General features: G+C 35.9%; 1 protein-coding gene and 1 long non-coding RNA gene across 6 annotated transcripts; one reads left to right on the forward strand and one right to left on the reverse strand.

The window, feature by feature from the left end:
- Nucleotides 1-703: 703 nt before the first annotated feature.
- Nucleotides 704-19,379, forward strand: LOC140989334 (AT-rich interactive domain-containing protein 4). Of its 5 annotated transcripts, none has more exons than XM_073458535.1 (16): nucleotides 704-1,084; nucleotides 1,214-1,566; nucleotides 1,682-1,870; nucleotides 14,976-15,029; nucleotides 15,124-15,212; nucleotides 15,418-15,694; nucleotides 15,793-15,849; nucleotides 16,023-16,054; nucleotides 16,540-16,675; nucleotides 17,004-17,174; nucleotides 17,479-18,114; nucleotides 18,244-18,381; nucleotides 18,469-18,567; nucleotides 18,744-18,844; nucleotides 18,938-19,028; nucleotides 19,106-19,379. In XM_073458535.1, exons 2-16 carry the CDS (start codon nucleotides 1,417-1,419, stop codon nucleotides 19,187-19,189), a joined length of 2,304 nt encoding a protein of 767 aa, XP_073314636.1. In that variant the 5' UTR covers nucleotides 704-1,084; nucleotides 1,214-1,416; the 3' UTR covers nucleotides 19,190-19,379. The 5 variants fall into 5 exon arrangements, with proteins under 5 accessions (XP_073314636.1, XP_073314632.1, XP_073314635.1 ...); XM_073458531.1 differs by having other exon boundaries at nucleotides 1,356-1,566; XM_073458534.1 differs by having other exon boundaries at nucleotides 704-998; nucleotides 1,201-1,566.
- Nucleotides 19,303-24,180, reverse strand: LOC140989335 (uncharacterized). Its single transcript, XR_012177475.1, has 2 exons — nucleotides 24,065-24,180; nucleotides 19,303-19,393 (listed from the first exon to the last, which is right to left on the reverse strand). It is a non-coding gene; the product is annotated as an uncharacterized lncRNA (long non-coding RNA).
- Nucleotides 24,181-24,699: the final 519 nt, after the last annotated feature.

The raw sequence follows: 24,699 nt of genomic DNA on the forward strand, positions 1-24,699 counted from the left end.
TTGGAATGGAATTTGAATTTGAATTTGAATTTGAAATTGAAATGCATGGATTTAGTGTTTGATTAATATTATTTAAGAATAATATTTGATAGTTAAATCAATATTATTTATGTTAAAAAAATTATTTCACTTATTATTTTTAAAATCTCTTTTTTTCAATAATATTTAATACATTTAAAAAAAATATATTTTGTACTCATATATTGTCTATTGATGATATAGAGAAAAAAATATTTATAAATATAATAAAAAATATATTTTTTATTAAATAAATTTTTTAATAATGAAAAAAGTTCATCAAAAGAAAACTGAGATAAAATTATCAAATTATGATGAATTAAGTTTTTTAATTTTTTTAAATATTTTAAAATAACATTTTCAATTGTATGATAAAATAGGTGTGAACTAAATGTATTATTTTGTGTAAAAATGATATTTTAATTGGTTTTTTTTTTTAAAAATAATTATTTTGTTTTGTATGATCCAAATCTATGAAATGCTTTCATTTTTTAAAATTTCAATTAATTATATCAAATTCCACTAAATCTTATCAAATATCAATGTCATTTTAAATTTCTACTGTACATATCACTTAACCTGCAGTTTCTAATTCCAAATTTGAGGAAATCATCGGAACCAGCCACAATAATTCATATTCGTACAAACAAATCGTATTACACTTTTAATTATTTTAAATTTAAATTTAAATTTAAATTTAAATTGTTTTTTTTTTCCGTGGATAAAGATTTTCCATCATTCAGTCAGAGGATTGCTTGTTAATGTTTCTTGGGAACTTATATTTCCTTTTACTTTAGCGTTTTTCCTTGTTGATTTTACGGAGCTTCGAAAATTTAAAGGCAGGTGGCATTAGGGTTTTCTAATTAGGCTACTTTACGATATAATTGTATATTTATATTGTGATTGTGATTGTGAAGTAGCGATCTTTTTTCATTCTTCATCTGGGTTGTTGGAGTCGCTCAATTTCTTCATCGGGACAAGTGAGATTTTCCTGTTTACTCATTTTGAGTTTTTGAATCATTGTTGTTTTCTGTTAATTCATGGTGGATGACGGTCATCCATGTAGGTTAGTGTTTGGTGACGAAGTTTTATGTTTTGATTTTGTTCTTCTGGAGATTTCAAGGAGCAGTGATTGCTGCTGTTGTAGCAAGTTATTTAATTGTTTTCTGATTATCTTGCCAGCCTTTTTTTGCAGATCAAGATTTGAATTTTCTGGTATCTTCTCCAAAATTTTGGAAAAAATGATGTTAAAGTCGCGACTTCCTCTAAAGTGAAGCATCATATTGATGACCGACTACTTGAATCCATTTTTTAAGTGAAATATTTGATGCGTTCAGGATTTCTCTCTTGAAAGTTTTGGAATTTCCTTCTCACTGTTGTAAAAGAGAGAATTTGGACATGTTACATACCCAAGGAGCGTTGAAAAACACTTGCTATCTGCTTGTCGTTTCATGTGGGGAAACAACTGAAAATAAACCTAAGCAAGATGGTTCACACGAGATGCAGAGGTTCCCATTCCAGGAAATTGTGTCTTCAGGGCTCTTAGAGGTGTGTAATGATGTTTATTTTTTGCGCTCTAGATAGAATCCTGAAATTTTTGGGGAATTTGCCCGTCAATTTTTATTTTGATGTTTACTCAATAAATTACTTATGCCTTTCGTAGGTCCAAAAATTGACAAATCCAACTGTAGATGAATTTCGCAAGGTTCTGGATTCTTGGCAACCGAATTTTGTGCACATACGGGGTGAAATACTACCAAATGATGAAGTTGGATCGGTGGTTTGGAGAGGGCTTCGACTGTCGGCAACGGAAGATTTGTCTGAACTTTTTAGCTCCACTATGTCTACAAGTGTATGTCATTAATCTTGAATTACTGTTGTTTTATTCATATTTGCTACTGTAATGTGGAAATCTTTTAAGTCACAATGCTTAAGATTTGTTGTTAGAAGTTATCTATTCTCTTGTATGATTTTTTGACTTATTTTATTCATGCAATTCACAATTTCATCAGTTCATTGACTTGTTTATGTCTTTTGTATCATTACGTTTTTACTTATTATTTTTTATGTGAAACACTATTATGTTAGGATAATAAAAGATAATAGTTACAAAGGACGGACAAGTTATCCGCTGGTACGTCAAAGATAGTTGAAGCTCTGATTACATCATCATATAAAACTATAATCCCTAACTAGATCTGATATAGAGAAATTATTAAATTCTGAATGTTTCCTAATCCAAACTGAAGCCCTGAATCTGCTCTTTTCGCAACATTCTTCCGCTGATTTTTCTATATGAATCAAAATACATGATGTTTTGTTCCAAACAGATCGACTAAAAGATACAATGGACGGCTACACTCCAAAATGTATTGTTTTTCTTGCCAATATCACCGACCAATATCTAAAACAAACAATTCACATGCTAATTTTGGAGCAAACCACACCAAACCCAACTCCTACAGAGCTTTGGGCCAAATACTAGTGTGAAAGGACAATGCATAAGCATATGATGTTGAGCCTCCTCCTTCCGGCAAAGTACATACCAATTCGGACATAGTGCACAAGAAGGCCATCAAGTTGGCAATTTACCGAAAGCCACAGTTCACGAGAATACTTGAATGTAGGATCGGTACTTTCCAAATAATTTGAAAAGAAGGGAATAGAGGAATGCATTGATCAAGAAGAAAGATTCATAGAAAGATTTAACAGAAAAATATCATGAAGAATCCCCCTCCCAAACCCTGTATCTACACTGTCCACATCCAACCTAACATTATCTAAAGACCTTAGCAAATAACTCAACTCAATCACTTCCTTGTCACTCAAATCCCTTCTGAAGTGCAATACCCAAGATATAGAAGAATGAGCTTCCTCTTCTTGAAAGAACTTAATAAAAGACTTGTCATGAAGTGTAGAAATCTGAAATGAAGATGGGAAGAGGTCTTTAAAAGATGAATCTCCCCACCATTTATTTTGCCAAAATTTAATGATATTCCCCTCTTTAGCCACTGCCCTCACTAATTGATGAAAAGTTGTGTAAGTTCAAGAAATAAATTTCCATAAGGTTGTAAATGAAGTATTTCTTGCTAAACCCGCATCTCATCCATTTTTTTGCATCTCATATTTGCTCACAATAACCGTCTTCCATAATTATTCCCGTCGACAGAGCATCTCCACCACCATTCCCCAAAAGTGCCCTATTTCTCAAACATATATTCCCAATACCCAAGCCCCCTCTTTATTTCGGTTTGCAAACATTTTCCCACGCGACCAAATGACAATGAGAATTTCCATCTACTTCGTCCCATAAAAAATCTCTCATGATCTTCTCCATAACTTCCGCAACCCCTTTTGGTACCCTAAAAAGAGACATGAAGTACATTAGAAGGGCATTTAAAACCGCGTAAATCAAAGTTAATCGAACCCCCTTCCCTCCGATAAAAAAGCTTTCTTCCAGCTCGCTAACTTCTTTGACATCTTAGACACGACAGGTTCCAAAAAAACAGTCCACGTAATCATAAGCCTTCTAATCTACCTTAAACACCCACCCCTTCTTTTTGCATCTCAACTCCTCCACCACTTCATTGGCTATAAGAGAACAATCAAGAATCTGTCTTCCTTCAATGAAATCACATTTATTTTTTGTTACGTTGGTACTTAGAACTCTCTTCAATCTTATCGATAAGACTTTAGAAATAATTTTATACAGACTTGTTATCAAACTGGTAGGCCTAAAATCCTTAACCTCAACTGCGTCTTGTTTCTTCGGGATTAGGCAAATGCAACACCCCTTCAAAAAATTCATAAAAAACTTTCAACAATTCTCCTTTTATAGTACCCAGCGTTCTTGGTAAAATGTCATTGTAAAACCATCTAGACTTGGAGCCTTCGATCCATCATTCTCGAACATCGGTTTTTTGTTCTCCTCCTATGAAAAAGGTTTCTCCAATTCATCTCCAGCCTCACCTTCAATAGGACTCCAATCCACTTCTTCGATACTCCACTCCCACCCTCACCCTCAGATTTCCTTTATAAATTACTGAAAAACCTTATTGTTGATGTTTTCGTCTGCACATCATCTGAAACCATTGACCCATCCTCTAAATCCAGCTTATTTATCAAGGATCTGCTCCTACGCTGATTCAGTAATGAATTTTAAAAAATTATGTTTTGGTCCCTCTCCCTCAACAACCTCAATTTTGTTTTTTGCGTATCAATCTGATTCTTTCGAAACAACTCTTCCAATTCACACTTTGCTTCTCTTCTTTCCTTCGTTAGTTCATCTGTCCAATGACCCCCAATCTCTTGGTTATCCAACTGTCTGATTTTTTTTCTAACTCCGAAAGTCTCACATCCACATCTCCAAAAACCTCGTTATTCCATTTATTGATATCATTTTTTATGCCTTTAAGTTTTCTCATGAATTTGTACCCTTCCCTACCTTGAGAATCTATATTGCTCCACCAAGATGCTAATGATGATTTAACGGATTTATGACTCAACCACTCATTTTCAAATCTAAAAGGTGATGGTCCCCACATCACCTTTGAAGTATCTAACATAACTGGGAAGTGATTTGTGGTTATTATAGGTAAAACTGTTTGTCAATAGAAAGTGAATATATCCACCCAACCCCCTAAGAACAAATATTTGTCTAGCCTACAACAAATAGGTGTATCCCTAAAGTTAGACCAAATATATTTAGCATTCAACAAAGGCGGATAACGTAACTCCAATTCCTTAATCAAATTATCAAAACACTTCATACTCGTGGTTATGGATCATGGATGTACTATTCATCTTTTCACTCAAAGATCTTACAACATTAAAGTCTCCGTCCAAACACCACTTATCACCGCAAATTACTCTCAGCCCTATCAATTCATCCCAAAATAATTCTCTATCTCTCGGCTTACATGGTTTATAAATTGCAGAAAACCACCAACTATTATCACCATTCTTTTCAATTTCAATTGAAACCGAAAACTTCCCAATCAAATTATCCTTGAAACCACTCTCGGATCCTAGACACCAATATTCCTCCCGACCTACCTATGGCTGGTAAAAATACTCATTCAGGAAATCTGCTCAAACTTGCAACAAATCTACTATCCACCATTTCTCTTTTGACTTCTAGTAACACTACAATGTCCAGTTTCTCCTTTCACAAAACTGTACGAATTAATCTCCTTCCTCTACCCGATCCGCCTCTCCTAATGTTCCAAGAGTAAATCAACATTTAATCACCACATAGCCCCTATGAGATTATCCTGTCATAATTATTCTCGAAATTCAAAATTTGCAATTCTCTGTATCCATTATTTGATTATTTCTTGACTTACTCCTCTCTTTATTAACTAGATTCACTTTCTCAACCTCCATCTTCGATAGCAATCAACATTGCCGCCACTTTTACTGAACGCATTCCCAACCCCTTTTCCTCAGTTTGAGTCATTTCCCCCGCACAACCCCTCTGTAATTATCTCGTTCCTTACCCAGATTAAAACCCTAAAGCGGCTGCCCTCCCGCACATAGTATACCTTTAGACAACCCCAAAGTGGAGAAAGACGAAGGAAAGATAGAATTAAGGTGGAATGTATGTTTTAGAGTTGAGGACGGGAAGCAAGAAAGTGCATATCCCAGTTTAGGTGTAATAAATTCCTGTTGACGTAGCCTGCATATTTTCGCAAAATTCTTTGTTGATGTGTACAGCCCCTTTATATCCTCCAAGACCTCGTCTGGTGCTGAAATGTCTGATTTAAATGATATATTACTATCTGGCACATAAGGACTCAGACCCTTTGTCAGAACAATATTCCTCTAGTCATTTGAGAATTCTGTCTTCCAAATTAGCCAAACCTTCTCCCTCCAGCATTTGATCCTCCTGATTCGTGGGACCTTCATTTGATGAAAATTCATCCGAAGCCGCTGCCTTATTACTTTTTGTAACATATTTCCTCCTACAGTAGGTCTTCTCGAAGGTGTGCACTGTCTTCCCTGGCCCCTCCTTAAATCTAAAGCTGTCTGCCCCCTCAGTGTCTTGCATATTCATGGTTTGAATAGGTGATCTTCAAAATTCTCTTTAAAATCTTGATCTGTTTTCGTCATAATAGTGGTGCTGACATGAAGAAATTACTTTTTGGACTATTCTCTTCCTCCTTAAAATTGTCACGCTTTTGTCTCAAATTTCCCATACCCATTTGTTTTCTCACTGTCTTCATTATCTGATATCGGCTATGTGTTTTTGTTTGTACAAATGCTAGAACCCACTCAACCATTTTCTTTTCTACAACAATTAGAGTTTCCCCACCCAGCCATCATGCTCATCCCATTGACCACCACCTGGGCGTAAGACTGATGTTCATAAGTCTCATAAGCTGCAATGTCAACGGAATCGACCACTAATCAGATATCTATTACGCCAACTTGAGATGGAACTTGCATCACACTGTTAATGAAGCCTCCTTCAGGTCCTTTCACTTTAATCTTAGTTGCCGATAAAATTCTTAAGCCATGTTGTGTCATTGCTTATTTCCAACAAGCCACCACATTTGTCCCCTATATGCTTGAACATATCTTTTGACCACAAGTTCCAAGGTAGTCCAAAAATTCGGACCCAACTAGTACATCATTCATACACAACTCCTTTCTATTAATTTTCTGCTTCCATTTCTCAAAAGACAGAGTGACCCTTCTTTCAAGAAAACATCTCCTCAATTTCAAGTAGAACGTAGAATCATCTTTGTTGTTCTGCCACTACACTGCCTTGTTAGCTCGGAATGGAAAATTTTCAATCGTCCTTTTAACTGCTTTAGCAACAACAACCCGAACCAGCTCCCACGAAATGTTAACCTGCTCCTTGGTAATAATAAGTGCTTCTTTCCAATTCTTATCTTTACAGTGACTAATGTTATCCTTAGCTTCTCCGTTCCCTAACAAATGCATCCTCTGTGCTTGGTTATCTTTCTGAAGTGCATGATTTGCTTGACCTCAAACTATACCTTGCTGCGTCGAAATCTGTGGGGACCCGGACGCTAATTCATTTCTTAATCATCCTTGGACATAATTGGATCAATTAATAATCTGGGTCTAATTTTTTTTTTTTTTGTAAAATACATAATCGCGGAACATATGATAATCAATTTGATATAAACATTAAAGTTAACAGTACAAGTCTTGTACAACATAGATCCATATCAAACTAGGATTCAACAACTACATGTCAAGGGATGAATCCTATTCTACTTCTGGGTCCGAATCTCCACGCTAAACTTGAAATCTCTCATCCTCTTCTTGACCCTGGTCCTGTCCCATCTGTTGTCATGCACACATACAGACACAACAACAGCCGGATAACTCCGGTGGGAATATAATTCCCAGTATAAACAACGTGTACATGCAATCATATAACAGATATAAAAGCATGAAACAGATATCAATAACATGTACCATATTCTGAAAGACATGAATCGATATAACTCTGTAAATAAACTCGTGACTCAATTTCTCAGACTCGACTCTTCTCTACTCTAAGGATCCCGGTTGCTGGACATTGGCACAATATACCGAATATCCGCAATAGAAGCCGATCCGTTCCTACGCAACATCGATATAAACCAAACATCCAGTGTCATGGCATCTCCGCCAAAGACTTGGCATCTCCGCCATTGACTAGGCACCTCCGCCCATGACTCAATACATGCTTTGCTATAACTCAATAGACTAAGCATATCAATCTCATGAATTGCAAACATCAATGCAATAAAATAAAGTATGTGATTTTGGGAAACTCAAGTCAGATCTAACTCGAGTTGTATCCTCCCGGTTCAACATTGATTTATACCTTTCTTTTCTCAGTTTCTGGCTCTGTCGAAGTCTCAATTCGAATCTGTCAATACTCAATCTGGCAATGACAATATCGAGGAGTACAGTATCAATATACTACTCAAATCAATACTGGATATAATCAGAACTCAATCTACTTCTGTTTCAACGGCATAACGGCATAATCAATATACCCAGCAATACAAATATCAATAAATACCAATCTCAATAACTCATAATCAATCAACAAACATAATCTGATACCAAATCTGTATAATCTCAATCAAATCAAATCTGAAAATCATAACAATTTCATACGGTATCCGTTCTTCAATCCGGTTTCGATTATAGGATGTCTAATATCTCAAGAACATCATATATCAATCATATCTGATTCCTTCGATATCATAGTTTCAAATCGTATCAAAACATAAGGAAACTTATGTCTTTCAGAAACTCTTGTCGATAGGAACACAGTACTGAAATCAGATTGAAATTCAGTCGGCCGGATCTTTCGCACATCAACTTTTCAACCTTAAAATTTCTTGAAGCTTTCCCGGGAGAATTCTCGTTATTTCTTCTTGCTAACTGAAGGAATGAATAAAAGTTTTATATATATCTTGCATGCCAAGGACCTACTGTCTCGGCAATTTGGCTACTGGTCTGCTCGCGCATATACGCGAGACCTTCGTCTCGGCACATTCTTTTCCCGAACAACTCGCGCATATGCGCGCACCACTGCCGCGCATATGCGCCAGGATCTCTGGCCTCACACTCCTGTACATGCATTTCTTCGCAAATTCATTCCAACCTCACTACTTGCACTTTAGCCCCTAAAATCTTTATTAATTAAAATTCTGTAACTTAAGTCATGTCTAATTACGGTAATAAAATCTCGGGTATTACATTTCCCCCCCCCCCAAGATACGATTTCGTCCCCGAAATCACAGGCAATCAAATCATATCAGAAAAATGTATAACAGAAGCTAATAAGAAAACTCACATCAATGAAATAACTCTGGGAATCTCTGTCTCATATCTGACTCAGTCTCCCAGGTATCTTCTTCGATGCCATGACGACTCCACTGAACTTTCACAAGCGGAATAGTCTTCGTTCTGAGTTGTTTTTCTTTACAATCAAGAATCTGGATCGACTTTTCAATATAACTCAGAGTCTCATCAAGTTCGGCCTCGTCTGGCTAAAGGATGTGAGATGCATCAGGAAGATATTTCCTCAATAAAGATACATGAAAGACATCATGTATTCCAGATAAAGAAGGAGATAGTGCGAGTCGATAGGCACGATCACCTATCTTCTCGAGAATCTCGTACGGCCCAATATATCGTGGAGACAACTTTCCTTTCTTGTCAAATCTGACAACGCCTCTGAAAGGAGAAATCTTCAAGAATACTCGGTCTCCTACCTCAAATACCAACGGTCGTCATCGAACATTGGCATATTTGGCCTGTCTGTCTTGAGTTGTTCTCATTCTCTGTCGAATCAGCTTCGCTTTCTCTGTCATATCTCGGATCATATCAGGTCCAATCTCATGTACCTCAGAAATTTCATCCCAATACAGAGGGGATCTGCACTTCTTGCCATACAACGCTTCAAACTGTGCCATCTCTATACTCGTTTGATAGCTGTTGTTGTACGAAAACTCACAAAGAGTCAAAGAATCTTGCCAACTAGTGCCAAAATCTAGCACTACAGCTCTAAGCATATCCTCTAATGTTTGGATAGTCCTCTCTGACTGTCCATCTGTCTGAGGATGGTATGCAGTACTCAAATGCAGTTTCGTACCTGGAGCTTCTTGCAAACTCTGCCAAAAGTGCGAAGTAAATCGAGGATCATGATCTGATACAATCGACTTTGGCACTCCATGCAATCTGACCACTTCTCTGACATAAATCTCTGTCATCTGGTCATATCTGTACGTCATTCTGTACGGAATAAAACATGCTGATTTGGTCAATCTGTCAATCACAACCCAAATCGCATCGCAACCTCTGGAGGAACGTGGTAGCTTCGTCACGAAATCCATCGAAATGTGATCCCATTTCCATTCAGGAATTGACAAGCTCTGAAACAGACCTCCTGGTTTCTTTCTCTCTGCTTTCACCTGTGGGCAATTCAGACATTTGGATACAAACTCTGCAATATCAGCTTTCATTTGTTTCCACCAGAACTGTCTTTTCAAATCATTATACATTTTTCTGCCACCAGGATGAATACTGAATCGACTGATGTGCGTAGGGATGTAAATGAACCGAACTGTTCGCGAGCTTTTCGGATCTCGGCTCGTTAAAAGGCTCGTTCGGGCTCGTTCGTTAAGCTTATCGAGCCGAGCCCGAGCCTTATTTTGGGCTCGACAATTTTGTCGAGCCGAGCTTGAGATTAATGATGTTCGGCTCGTTAGCTCGTGAACATGTTCGATAATAGGTTCGTGAGCTCAAAATTGAGCTCGGCTCGTTTAGCTGGCTCGTGAGCTCGAGCGGCTCGTTTAGGTAGATCGTGCGCTCGAATTTGAGATAATTAATGAGTTATAATATTAAAATAATTATGTATGATAAATAATAATAAATTAAAAATTAAAAATTATATTAAAAAACGAGCCATTAACGAGCTCGGCTCATTAAACAAGATAAACGAGCTTGTTTAACGAGCCGAACCCGAGCCAGGCTCATTAAACAAGATAAACGAGCCATTAACGAGCTGAGCTCGAGCCGAGCCCGAGCTTCATAACTTCCGAACGAGCCGAGCCCGAGCTTCAAACCAAAGGCTCGAGACGAGCCCGAGCCGAGAAAATAGTTTAACGAGCCGAGCCCGAGCCTGATACTGTTCGGCTCGGCTCGGCTCGGCTCGGCTCATTTACATTCTTAGATGTGCGCTTCTGACAATATCTGTCGTTTCAAATCTGAAACATCTGGCACAACAAGACGATTATTCACATATAATACATCATCACGAACCTGATATTCTGATCGATGTCCTGCTCTAACCATCGATATCGAGTTCTGAATATTCTGATCAACTTTCTGAGCTTCTTTAATTCTCAAAATCAGCTCTGGTTCGACTCGAACAACATAGAGTCTCAACGGTTTACAATCTGTATTAAATACTAATCCAGACAAACAACAATTTTTTATCAAATGTGAAACACCAATCGTCGATAAGGATAAAGAACATACCTTTCGACTCAGTGCATCAGCTGCTGCATTTGACTTTCCTGGATAGTACTTGATTTCACAATCAAAATCTTTCAGCAAATCAAGCCATCTTCTTTGTCTAATATTCAGTTCTGACTGTGAAAAGAGATACTTCAAACTCTTGTGATCAGAATAGATCTCAAACTTCTCACCGTATAGGTAATGTCGCCAAATCTTCAACGCGAAGACAATGGCCGCCAATTCAAGATCATGAATTGGTTAGCGAGTCTCATGCGCCTTCAACTGTCTCGAGGCTTAAGCAATGACATGGCCTCGCTGCATCAAAACACAACCTAATCCTCTATGAGAAGCATCACAGTCAACCACAAAATCACCAGTACCTGATGGAATAGTCAACACCGGAGCACTGGTTAATCTTTTTTTCAACTCTCTGAAACTCGATTCACACTCATCTGACCAAACAAATGGTGCATTCTTCTGGGTTAGCTAGGTAATCGGCTTCACAATACTCGAAAAATCTCTGATAAATCGTCGACAATAGCCCGCTAAACCCATAAAGCTACGTATTTTTGGCACAGATGTCGGTCTAGGCCAACTCATCACAGCCTCAACTTTACTGGGATCAACAGAAATTCCATCTCTGGATATAATGTGTCCCAAAAATACAACCTGTCTCAGCCAAAACTCGCATTTCGACAGCTTTGCATACAATTTCTCAGTTCTCATAATATTCAAAACAATTCTCAAATGTTCAGCATGATCATTCAAATTCTTTGAATATATCAGAATATCATCAATTGAAATAATCACAAAATCATCAAGGTACTTCTGAAACACACGATTCATCAGACCCATAAATACAGCTGGAGCATTAGTTAAACCAAACGGCATGACTATAAACTCATAATGGCCATACCTGGTTCTGAAAGCTGTCTTCTATATATCAGAATCTCTGACTCTCAGCTGATGATATCCAGATCTCATATCGATCTTGGAATACAGGGAAGAACCCTGCAACTGATCAAATAAATCATCGATACAAGGCAAAGGGTATTTATTTTTTACCGTAGCCTTGTTCAGTTGCTGGTAGTCAATGCAAAGTCTCATTGAACCGTGTTTCTTTCTAACAAATAATACTGGAGCACCCCAAGGAGAAACACTCGGTCTGATGTAACCCTTGGCCAGTAAATCTTCCAACTGATCTTTCAACTCTTTCAATTCGATCGGTGCCATTTGGTACGGAGCTTTCGAAATAAGAACTGTATTTGGCATCAATTCAATGCTGAAGTCTATTTTTCTGACTGGAGGTAAACCCAGAATCTCATCTGGGAAGATATCAGCAAACTCACATACCACTGACGAATCAGCCAATGATGGGCTCGATTTCAGTACATCAACTGAATATATAAGGAATCCCTCTGCTCCTTTCTGCAATAATTGAGTCATGGACATAGTAGATATCAAAGGAATTCTAGCTCTAGAACCCTTACCATAGAATTTCCATTCATCATCCATTTCAGGTCTGAATCTCACAATCTTATGGAAACTATCAATGGTTGCTCTGTACTTGGTTAGCATATCGATATCAATAATGCAGTCAAAATCAGACAACCCAAGTACAATACACTCTAATTCAATCTCATGATTATCATACTGCAGTACACAATGTTTAACCGAATTTACGGATATCAATCCTGTCCCCAAAGGAGAAGAGACAGATACTACAGCAGATAATGACTCAACAGGCAAAGCATGTATCAATGCAAATCGCTCAGAGATAAATGTTTTAGATGCACCCGTATCAATCAATACATATGCAGGATAACCACAGAGAACAGTTACCTGCAATTACATCATCAGGTGCATCCTGGGCCTGTTCTTCAGTCAAGGCAAACACTCTGGCCTGTTGTCTAGGAGGCTGGCTAACTGTCTGACTTCCTCCTGTCTGCTGTGACGGAGCAGTAGTCGGTGGGGGCTGGAAAGAGTGAACAGCTGATGATCGTCTATCAGTCTGTGCCATTGATCCAGCTGATTCAGCTCCTTTGGATCTCCGGGAATCTCGCTGTGGGCATACTCTAGCAAAGTGTCCCTGCTGTCTGCAGATGCGACAACTACCAAGTACTCCTTGGCATTGCTCTGTGGGATGTCTCCTTCCGCAAGTCCTGCAATAAGCTCATGTACTACCCTGGCTCTGTCGGGAACCACTGGAGCTAGATGAAGTACTACCAGGCCTCTTAAACTGTTTCTCTCTGGCTCTCAGATGATCTTTCTTCCCACTGCTGCTACCACCACTCTCAAATCTGGGGGGCTTGGTGAAACTGAGTAGAGGGTGATTGTTGTGGTCTCGGTGCTGGTGCAACATACGAAGCTCCTTTCTGCCTAATCAGGCCGGCTTCAGCTCCCTTTGCTCTGTTCAGGGCATCAGCAAAGTTATTTGGTCGCCCAATGTTCACCAATGTAAAGATCTCAGGATTCAGCCCATTAATGAACTGATCAGCAACAGCTTCATCACTCTCGGCAACATGCGGAGCAAATCGTAACAAGGTAGAGAACTTGGACACATAATCTTCAATGTTCAGTTGACCCTGTCTCAGATTAGCAAACTTTGCACCCTTGTCTTTTCTGTACGATACTGGGAAAAATCTTTGATAAAACTCATCTTTAAAGACTTTCCACGTAATAGTCTTACCTCGATGCTCCAAAACCCTCTTTGTTGTAAACCACCAACTCTTTGCAACATCATGTAGTTGGTGCCCGATCAGTTTCACTCTCCGTTCATCTGTATAGTCCAGAGAATCAAACAACATCTCAATATCATCTAGCCAAGATTGGCTCGGTTTCAGTTCGCTGCTAGGGTTGAGCACGGCTAGGGTTCAGGGCGCGACTAGGGTTCGGCGTGACTAGGGTTCAGTTTGTGGCTAGGGATCAATGCGCAACTAGGGTTCAGATCGCGGCTAGGATTCAACGCTGCTAGGGTTCGCAGTTAGGGTACATGACTGGCTAGGGTCGCGTTAGGGTTCATGGCTGGCTAGGGTTGTGCGCTGCTAGGGTTCAGGGCGCGACTAGGGTTCGGCATAGTTAGGGTTCAGATTGCGGCTAGGTTTCAGATAGCGGCTAGGGCTCAGTGCACAACTAGGGTTCAGATCGCGGCTAGGATTCAACGCGGCGAGGGTTCGCGGTTAGGGTTCATGCTGGCTATGGTCCAGGTTCTTCGTTATTGGTTAGACCGGGAGAAAAGTCAACTTTCAGCCACAAGGCATTGTTACATTTTTTACTTATTTTAATTTATGCAATTCACAATTTCGTTAGTTCATTGACTTGTTTATGGATTTCTAAGAATAAAAAGAAAATGCCTTTTTATTTCTACTTATAAGCTCATCAAAATTAACAAGTGATGTGATTTAGATATATTTTTCTTCAATGATCAATTCCCTGCCTGTTCCTGCATGATATGGAGCTGAGAAAAATGTCCTGAATGAACTGGGCCAGGAGTTTGTGATGAAGATAAAAAATATAATCGTGAATTATTTGTTTTAAACTGTACTTCCAAAGCTTTTTTTTAGCCACCTGATGTGGCATTTCTGCACCAATTGACTTGTTTCATTCTTTACATATACTGACTAAAAGCAACAAGCACTTGATTTTGAAGCAGCACTTGTTTGACTTTTGAATTTCAACGATACTTAAATTTTTGGGTGAGATAATGAAATATTTGAGGGAACATTCTGATTTGAGGTTGAAATTTGCTGCTGAAAAATGTTGAGGAAAGTTGTGTTCTTTTTTAAATTACTCAGGAGTAGAAAATACGAACTCAATGCCTTAAGTATTTGAAGAGGCGTTAAATGTGTTTACTTTGTCTTTAATTTTCTACCCCCACTGGTTGCATTCACTTTTATTTATTTTGCTGAGTGATCTTTTGTCACAGTCTCATCTGATTTGGTTATGACATTTTTATCTAGGTTTATTTGGAGCTACAGAATGGTAGAGAATTAGCAGAATCTTTGCACTCTAAGGTTACTAATGAATTTCATATTTTGTTGTTGGATGGATGCAATGTTAGAATAAGATCATGGATGATTTCTTTTCTTCACCATTTTCATCCTACAGGGAATTCCTAGTGTAATATATTGGAATGGCACATTCTCGCTCTTTGAAGCAAGCCATTTTAATAATGCTTTGTTCTCCGTGGTAAAAAGGTATTCTTTTAAGGATTCAATTTGTCATGAAACTGCGACAAGATTGTATATAATAATTTCTTAGTTCTATCTGGTGTACATGGTTTCTCTTGAATATGGAGCACAGAAAATAGAGCATGCACAATGTTTTTCCTTTTTTTTTTACTCCCATATGAATCTCACACACTGATCTCTTATCAATGTTCATTTATTCTGTCAATTGCAGTTCACTATGCCATATTTGGGATGCCTTCCAGCTTGCCCATGCCTCGTTTAGGCTTCATTGCCGTCGAAATTGTCTTGTAACCTCTGATAGCAGCCAGACTATTGATTGTGAATTAGGGCCTAATCTTCTTGGTGAGGCTCCAAAAATCGATATACAGCTTCCTGAGATGGATCTTGGGGAAGATGAAGAAGGCTCTTCTAGTTCTCTTCCTGCCATAAAAATATATGATGATGATATGTACACGAGATTTCTTGTCTGCGGGGTGGCAAGTTCCTTGGTAATGACGGAAACTTCACTTATCGTTTTTGTGTCTCCCTTCTTTATCCAGATGTATGGACTTGAACGCTCTCCCCATGGATTTAACTTTTCATTTAGGATGCTCGCATTTTGGGCCCTTTGGAGGATGGATTGAATTCTCTTCTGAGTATTGAAGTAAGCGCCAAATGGCATTTTCCTGCCCATCTTATTCCTCTTGCTTGTTGCTTGGAAAAGTGATGGAACAAAACAAAAATGATATTTTTGTTTATATGTCCTTGCTGCTCAATTTTGTTTGGTTTGATTGATCCAATTCAAGTTTTAATTCCTTTTCTGTTGGACTGAGACAGATGCGGGGGAGCAAACTTCATAACCGAGTGAGGTATGTGTGGACATGGAACTGGTTTGGTGTTCATGTACAAGAAACTCAATGTTTTAGATTCATGTGGCATGTCTTTCCTCTTTTATCAGTCATTATTTGTCAGTCAGATAGATGTATTATCGCTGCATTCACTTGAATTGTAAGCATGGATCAAGTACCTGGATCATCTTATAGAACGTTCTCCTTCAAATGCAGTTTAACCCCTATTAACTTGATGCTATAGTCATACTTGATTTGGGTATAATGTACCAATCTTTCATATGGGATTAACTCAACACTCCTTCGCTTTTTATGAAATCCTTAGTCATTATCTTTTTCACATAGAACTCACTCAACTCTCCTACTCTTTTTATGAAGGTCTTTATATTTTTCCACCAATCTGCTCTGCTGGAGCATCCTATTAGTTTTCCTTATGAAGAATTTGGCTCCTATCATGGTAATAGTTTATAACAGTTTCTGAAAAAATAATTGGTTTTGTTTTTCAGTGCCTTTCCTCCACCGCTTCAAGCTGCCTCACTGTCTCGTGAAGTTGTAACAATGCGATGTGATTTGTCAACTTGTAGCTCTGCTCACATTTCTCTTTTGGTGTCGGGAAGTGCCCAGACATGTTTTGATGACCAGGTATTGTAAAGCATTTGTAAATTATTGATGTTGATTTTTGAATTATAATTTGTGGAAAGTAAAGGATTTAGAATGGAAGTGTATATTTGATGTGTTAATAATTTTTGATGTGCGAGTGACGAAAGATAAGATCATTTGGGAAAAAAATGTCAAATTATAATCTCGATGTACTAACGAAAATAATTATTATATATTTAGATTCGGATAATATATAATAGGAGCGAGGATGAAATATTTCCTACTTTATTTATTTCAATAGTTGAATCTTTGATTTTTTTCAAGTTGTGTTTTTGGGGCTAACTTTGGTTATGCTTGATCGATTTTTCAGCTATTAGAAAGTCATATAAAGAATGAAATCATTGAAAATAGTCAGCTGGTTCATGAATTGCCAAACAATGAAAGTAAAGCACCTGTATCTGAGCCTCGTAGATCAGTCTCAGTAGCTTGTGGGGCAGCAGTATTTGAAGTTTGCATGAAGGTTCCAACTTGGGCTTCACAGGTCCTGATTTACTTTCTTCATGGTCCTCATTTGTTAAGCTAGGTCTCTGGAGACGATGTTTTTAGCTCTTATATACTCATCATATTTTTTAATTTCCCTTTGATGATACTGCTTTAGTGAATGAATTGTACCGATTTCTCAAATTGCTTGTGATATTAAGTTGTTTTTATCTGTAGTTCTCAAGGAGTTTTTCTCCAAAGGCTGAGTGGACAATTTTATCTTTAATTTTATCAGTTGTTTTGATATGTATTAGGGACTCTCACTTCCGTCTTTCATTTGATATGGCTTTTTGTCTCAATTTCAGGTTTTGAGGCAACTGACACCTGATATTTCGTACCGTAGTTTAGTTGCTCTTGGTATTGCCGGTATCCAGGGATTAGCTGTAGCTTCATTCGAGAAAGAAGATGCAGAACGGCTTCTTTTCTTCTGTTCAAGGCAGGGAAATGATATCGAGTTGAACAATCGAATCATGATCAGTCCTCCATCCTGGTTAAGACCACCTGCACCTAGTAGAAAGAGAGCCTCAATTTGGCAGGAAATATGCTCTGGCTCATTAAATGGTATGGCTACTGAAGACCAAGCTGTGGCGAAGAACATAGAAAATGATAAGGGAAGTCGATTCTACAATGGAGTCAACACACTACTTATAAATCCAAGACAAAGAATTAACGTTGCCATGCTGAGGCCCATTCCTCACATTCGTCACCAGAAAATGCTTCCCTTTTCTGGAATTTCTGGGGCAGAGTTGCATGAGGGAAGTCAGGTGAAGCCTAACTTGCCCATTGCCTCTTCTACGAAGCATGCAAGTGCTGGAGCCACTCTGACTACTCTTCGGAAGTCAACTTCAGGCGCAAATCAGGCTAAACAGATAATTTCTTTGAATCCTCTTCCTCTAAAGAAGCATGGTTGTGGGAGAAGTCCACTTCATGTGTGCTCTGAGGTAAATTGTTCTTTGACCAGCATATCACATATATTTTGTGGAGTTTTTTAAATATGTGAATCCAAATAAATGGTAATCTGATCTATGCCTCTGCGCATTTTTTCCTTTATTCATCCTGCTTGTAAAAAGGAGGAATTTCTGAAAGATGTGATGCAATTTCTAATCCTTAGAGGACATAACCGTCTCATCCCTCAAGGTGGGCTTGCTGAATTCCCAGATGCAATACTGAACGCGAAACGTCTTGATCTTTTTAACCTGTACAGAGAGGTAACTTCGCCACTTACTCTACCAGATAAGAATGCCGAACAACATTTGTTAGCATATTTTGGGGCTTACAAGTTGGAGTGTAATCAGGTGGTGACAAGAGGTGGTTTTCATGTTGGCAATGGCATCAATTGGAAAGGACAGGTTTTCTCAAAAATGCGCAATCACACAGTGACCAATAGAATGACTGTATGTCCTTAATCTCAACATAATTGAACACTTAGATATTTAACCTATACTGTTTGTATATCACAACATATAAAGAGCTTTTAGGACAGCCCCATGTTGAATATCTCTATAGCCTTTGCCAGAAACGTGAAAATGAATTATTTTTGTATCTTACTGTTATCCTTTTTGTGTAATAGGGTGTTGGTAACACGCTTAAAAGGCACTATGAAACGTATCTTTTGGAGTATGAATTGGCTCACGATGATGTGGATGGAGAGTGCTGTTTATTATGTCACAGGTTTGGCCAAAAGTTTTTATAGTTTTGAGAAGAAGATTCATATTCAGTGCTGGAAACGGTCACTAATACTCGATTTTCCTGAACATTGTTCAGTAGTGCGCCTGGGGACTGGGTTAACTGTGGTTTGTGTGGGGAGTGGGCTCATTTTGGCTGCGACCGGAGACCTGGTTTGGGTGCCTTTAAAGTAACAATTCTCAACCCAACAAGCTCGAAATCGTCAATTATTTTGTATCTTGCCCTCTCAATTTCTTGAATTTTCAGGACTACGCCAAGACAGATGGACTGGAATACATATGCCCTCAGTGCAGTGTTTCGAACTACAAGAAAAAGATGAGCAAATCATGAAACGGATGTTCTTGTGATTATTATTTAATACAATATTCATGTGGGATTATATAACTCTCAGAATATATAAACTCGATCCTATTTGTCCAAGGGAAGATAATTTTACAGCAGAGAAGAGAGATGTGAAAGGAGTTCGAGGGAGGCCATGTAATTAATATGTATGGTGTAATGAAATAATGATATTGCTCGAGGCTTGTCGTTTTCCTTAGGAAACAGCTTAAATTAAACGTGGGTGTAGAATCATGGGCTTTTTTTAAAAAAATATTATAAATTAAAAAAAAAATCATTATAAAAATGTTGCAAAATGAAAAGGTTTACAAAACTAATACAATCCGCTATTTATTTGTTGCACCCTCCCATTCCATTCGGTATTCCTTCGGTGATTTATTTGCACCTTCCCCGATCATTCCACTCGGTATTTTCATTCGGCGATTTGTTGGTTGTCCTCGGCATTTCAATTTGTTGGATCATTGGTGACATATTCTTCCGTCTTCGGTATTTTTATTTTGCGCAACGTCATTATTTCCGTTTGTTGGTAATAATTCTCGTCGATTTTTTAGGTTCATAATTTTTTTAATATCGAGATTTGTCAAGTATTATTTTATTTTATTATTGTTGAATTAATATTGTTTTATGTTGTATTTTTTGTAAGAATGTTTAACATTGACAGATTATTATATTGTTCGTTGACTAATCATTTATTTCATACGAGCAAATCTTATAAGGTAACTTTGTTATTTTTGTTCATTATATTTATTATTGAACTGTTTTAAACTCGTGCATCTTATATTAAATTGTTTTAAAAATATATAAGTGAAAATTAAACATGATATGTTTAGCAATGTAAGTTCTTTTTAATATCATAAATGCCAATAAATTTGTACGTAGTTTTTTTTTTTTTTACATATTTTTATATAAAATATAAAAAGGAAAAATGATCTCTCCATAATTAATTTAAATATGATACATATTAGAAAATTTAGTAATAATTCCATGGTTTGACTACGTTCGTTTGGTTGGAGAAGCTAACAGACTATAAATATTTAAAAAAAAAAAAAAAAAACGTGCTTTTGCTTAAGTGAATTTTTAATACACGCAATTCAAATTAAAACATTATTGTATAAGCCATACAGTCATAGATGTTTCAAGTACTAATGGCGAGATAATTTTTTTTCACTGTTTAGTGTATTTTAGGCTGACGACGCTTTGATATTTGGAACAAAAAAACTTATTAATGAAAAAAATTTGTTTTCATGTGAATATGAAGAAACGTACACATATATATTTAAAATTACAAAAATACAAAATTAATAATTTTGAACGCAATATTATATTATATATTTTTGTAATACAATAATTTAAACTAAAATAAAATTGAAACTGATGTATTATGTATACTACATTGACATAAAAAAAAATTTTTAAAAAAAGGCAATCTTTTAACGCCTACCATTTACCTTTTTTTAAAAAAATAATAATAATACAAATGACTCGCTATAATTATTTCAAAGTTGCACCCCTAAATAGTACATGTATTAAATAATAATAATAATAATAATAATATTATTATTATTTATTTTATGATATATTTTTAATTGATCTACTTAATATTTTTTTAATTAATTAAATTAAGTTTTAAGGTCAAAAAATTTAATCACGTGCGTATGTAGAAAACAATTTTGAAAGATATAACTTTATTTTGTAAATTTTTCATTTTGTTCTGTTTATTATGTTATATTTTCTTTTAAAATTTATTGATACTCTTAATTGTTAAAATTGTTAATATATCTAAAATTATAATTACACAGGTTTAAAATTATAATTTTTTAATATAAGTCATAAAAAAATTTATTAAAAAAACAAACATTGGTATTATTAAATGTAATTTTTAATTAAATTGATTTGACAATATAAATTTTAATAATAATAATAATAATTTTGTAAGTGATTCTTTAAAATTAATCCAATATAAAATATATATTTTAATATATGTGTAAGAAACTCATAACTAAATTTTGTTATGATTGTATACATTATGTCATAGTTTTCGGTACAGACATGGATACTGTGAGGTCCTTACTTTACGTAGGTGGCTATGTCATTATTGAAGATGGTGGGGTTGGATATAGTATCCTTGCGACCAAGCCCATTAAAATCCCTCGATCTACTACATTTTCCCAACTGGTGAATTATGTGCATCGCAAGCTGGAGATCGACCCATCAAAATTCTGCATCAAATTGTCAACGAAATATTGTTATAGCGCGTTGTCTCGTTACATTGAAGAGCATCTCTATATCACAGATGATGATAGTCTACAATTTATATTTGAGTTGCTGACACTGGATTGCATGTACTTGTATGTTGATTCATCGCCATTGTTACAGAATGTAAGTGATTACGATTTTGATGCAGTCATGCCGGTAATAACGCAAGGTTTGGGAACAGTAGGTTTAAATGAAGCGTGACCTTCTATGTATCACGTCGATGAACAGTCAGCTCAGACATACTCTAGGATCGACACTGGTCCTTGGGATCACCATATCACGGCTCACACTGAAGAAGACTATGCATTGGGGATGAATAGAACACGTGAATGGGATTTTACCTCAGGGGGTTGGGATCATCATATCACGGTTCCAACTGGAGTTGATGTCGCATGGGGTTCTAGTAGAACAGGCCAATTGGATTTAAATTCATGGGCTGATGAAGTAAATACCACAAATGTTAGACATTTTGATAGTTCTACTGGGGCTGCAAATATTCCCACCCCAATTACAGAACACATGGCTGAGCAAGATGAATTATTTGGGGACAGTTCGCATCATGTCATGAATAGCGATGATGATTTGTATGCTACATCAATTGACGGAGAAGATGATGATCATGTTGACAATGCAAATCAAAGGACATCGACTGCGCATCGCTGTTGTAACATATATTTGTCGTACGCGGTATCTACACTAGTGATGGGCATGCAGTCAATATTCAACCCCCAAATAAGGGCAACGTCCTGTATGGTGATTATTGCCTCGCCAACTATAAGGTGAAATGTGTGTGACTCCCGACGCCATCTCTCAACGATGGCTGTAAGCAAATGATTATCATAGTTTTTAATAGGACCATACTGAATGACACCATAGAAACTCATGCGTGCTAGACAGAGACGGACACGAAGGTGAATCCCAGCATTATACAATCTCCAAAGACATTTGTCAGACCGGCGTGGAGGAATTAGTGCATCCAGGTTTCTAGCATTAATATTATTTGATATCTGTTTACCCCGCAAATACAACACATTATCCGTATTTTCAGCCATCTTACAAACAAAAAATCATTATATAACAAATATTAGAATTTTTATCAACAAAATGTAACTAATTAAATTTACTAAAGTAAAATTTAAAGTAATTTTATTTTCGTATATTTTTTAATTTTAAAATAATTTTATTTTAGTATATTTTAAATTTTTAAGTAATTTTATCTTAGTATATTTTTTAAATTTTAAAGTAATTTTATTTAAGATTTCATATTTCCTATCAACTTACTTTAACAACATAAATGTAAAATAATAATGGGTGAGATTTAATAACTATAAATCAAAATATTTAAATTACTGTCATTAGTATTACTAATGTAATTTTTTAACACATAATTATTAATGTTATCGCTATTCTCTTTTTTATATTATTATTAATTTTTTTAAAAATATCTTGTTATTTGACAACAATAATTATTTGTAGTTACTTTTTTTTCTTGTTTTTATTAATTATTCGAATAATTTGTCGTGGTTCCTAATACTTATTAGAGAAACAAATATACTCATATAATAAATGTCAGAGAAACTTATATTCGAGTAATATGTAATATGGAAATATATTTTACAAAACAAAGATTAAATAAAAATGATTGTTGTTTGATTTTTTTATTACAAAATATGTTGTTATTATTACATTACAAAACAAAGATTAAATCGGGAGTTTTCATTATTTTTATTTTTCTTTTTTATTTCTTTTTTTTTTTGAAAATGAGTTTTTATTATTCCATGCATATAACTTTCACAATTTACCAGTATATAACAATGACAGATAACAATTGTTTTTAAATAAATATTTTGACTCGAATTTTCATTAATGTGCGTCCGAAGATGATGATTGAAATAATATTAAATTATGCTAATTTTCATAATCTTATTTGTGTCAATAATAAAATTGAATCAATCAAATGTAGTTCAATAAATCAACGACCAGTAATAAATATAATTAAAAATAATCAATAGTTACCTATTAAGATTCACTCGTACGAAATAAATGATCAGATCAACGATCAAAATAATAACCTGTCAATGTTAAACATTATTACAAAAAATACAATACAAAACAACATTAATTCAATAATAATAAAATAAAGTAATACCTGATAATTTTCGATAACAAAAAACTTATGAACACGACGTCCGATCGAGAAGAAATTTATCTATCACAAACTGTGGTGTGCTAAAATCGGTGTGCTAAAAACAAAAAATGAGAAGAAATGCGGAAACTTGCGATGAAAATATGCGAAGATCGATGGTGTGCTAAAAATATGTGGAGAAAGTGTATTCGGTGTGCTAAAAAAATGCGGAGATCGGTGCAATTTAAAGATGGCGGAGTCACAGACTCCTAAGAATCCGCGGCAGACTGCCGCGAATTCTGAATCCGCGACAGTCTGTCGCGGATTCTCAGAGTCCGTGCCTGCCAGCTTTTTTTTTAAAAAAAATATTAGAATTCATTAGAATTCGGAATTTGAAACTCAGGATTGTAATATTTTCACAATGTTTCAAAATCTGCAATATTTTAATATATAGTTTTTAGAAAAATATTATTTTTAAAATAAACCCTAGAATCATGAGAGCCACACTGATTTTGGGAGATTGATCTGATTGAAATTTCGGTCTTAGTCCTTCATATACTTTGACAGCTAAAACATTTTTAGTTCTTAATCTTTCCAAACATCATAGAATTTGGGATTCTCCCTGATAAAAGAGGATATAATATCTTTTAAATTTTATGAAGGATGTTGTTGATACGTTTGAAGCAAACCCTCAATCAAATCATTATTCCTCCAAATTGCTTTTTTTTAAAATTTTTTTTTTAAATTTTTATTTTTTTATAATTTTATTAGGCTTTACCCATCCCTACCTACTATTAAGAAAACAGTAGAAGAGAGAACACTCCAAGTCGCAACCAGGGGCGGATTTATGTTATGGCCAACAAGGGCCACGGCCCCCCCAAAAATTTGTAATTTTTTTAGTTTATTGTATTGATTTTTGAAAATTTGAGTATATATGTATATATAATTATGGTGGGACAATTATATATATATATATGAGTGGCCCACCACAATTAATTGATGGTAAGGAAAGAGTTTTTGTACTGTAAAGATGGGTTCGAATCATCAATTTCAATCTTAGATTTTTTTTTCCTTTTTAATAATTGATTTACTTTTAATTTTTTTAATATTTTATTACTTT

The sequence above is a fragment of the Primulina huaijiensis genome, chromosome 12 (assembly GCF_012295235.1).
Source record: "Primulina huaijiensis isolate GDHJ02 chromosome 12, ASM1229523v2, whole genome shotgun sequence".
Lineage (NCBI taxonomy): Eukaryota > Viridiplantae > Streptophyta > Magnoliopsida > Lamiales > Gesneriaceae > Primulina > Primulina huaijiensis.

Bases quoted from the DNA above. Each gene is read 5' to 3' on its own strand.
- LOC140989334 (XM_073458531.1), top strand. From the start codon at position 1,059: ATGGTGGATGACGGTCATCCATGTAG. The intron at 1,567-1,681 runs GTGTGTAATGAT...TGCCTTTCGTAG, and splicing joins TGTCTTCAGGGCTCTTAGAG to GTCCAAAAATTGACAAATCC. The intron at 16,055-16,539 runs GTATGTGTGGAC...TTTGTTTTTCAG, and splicing joins AAACTTCATAACCGAGTGAG to TGCCTTTCCTCCACCGCTTC.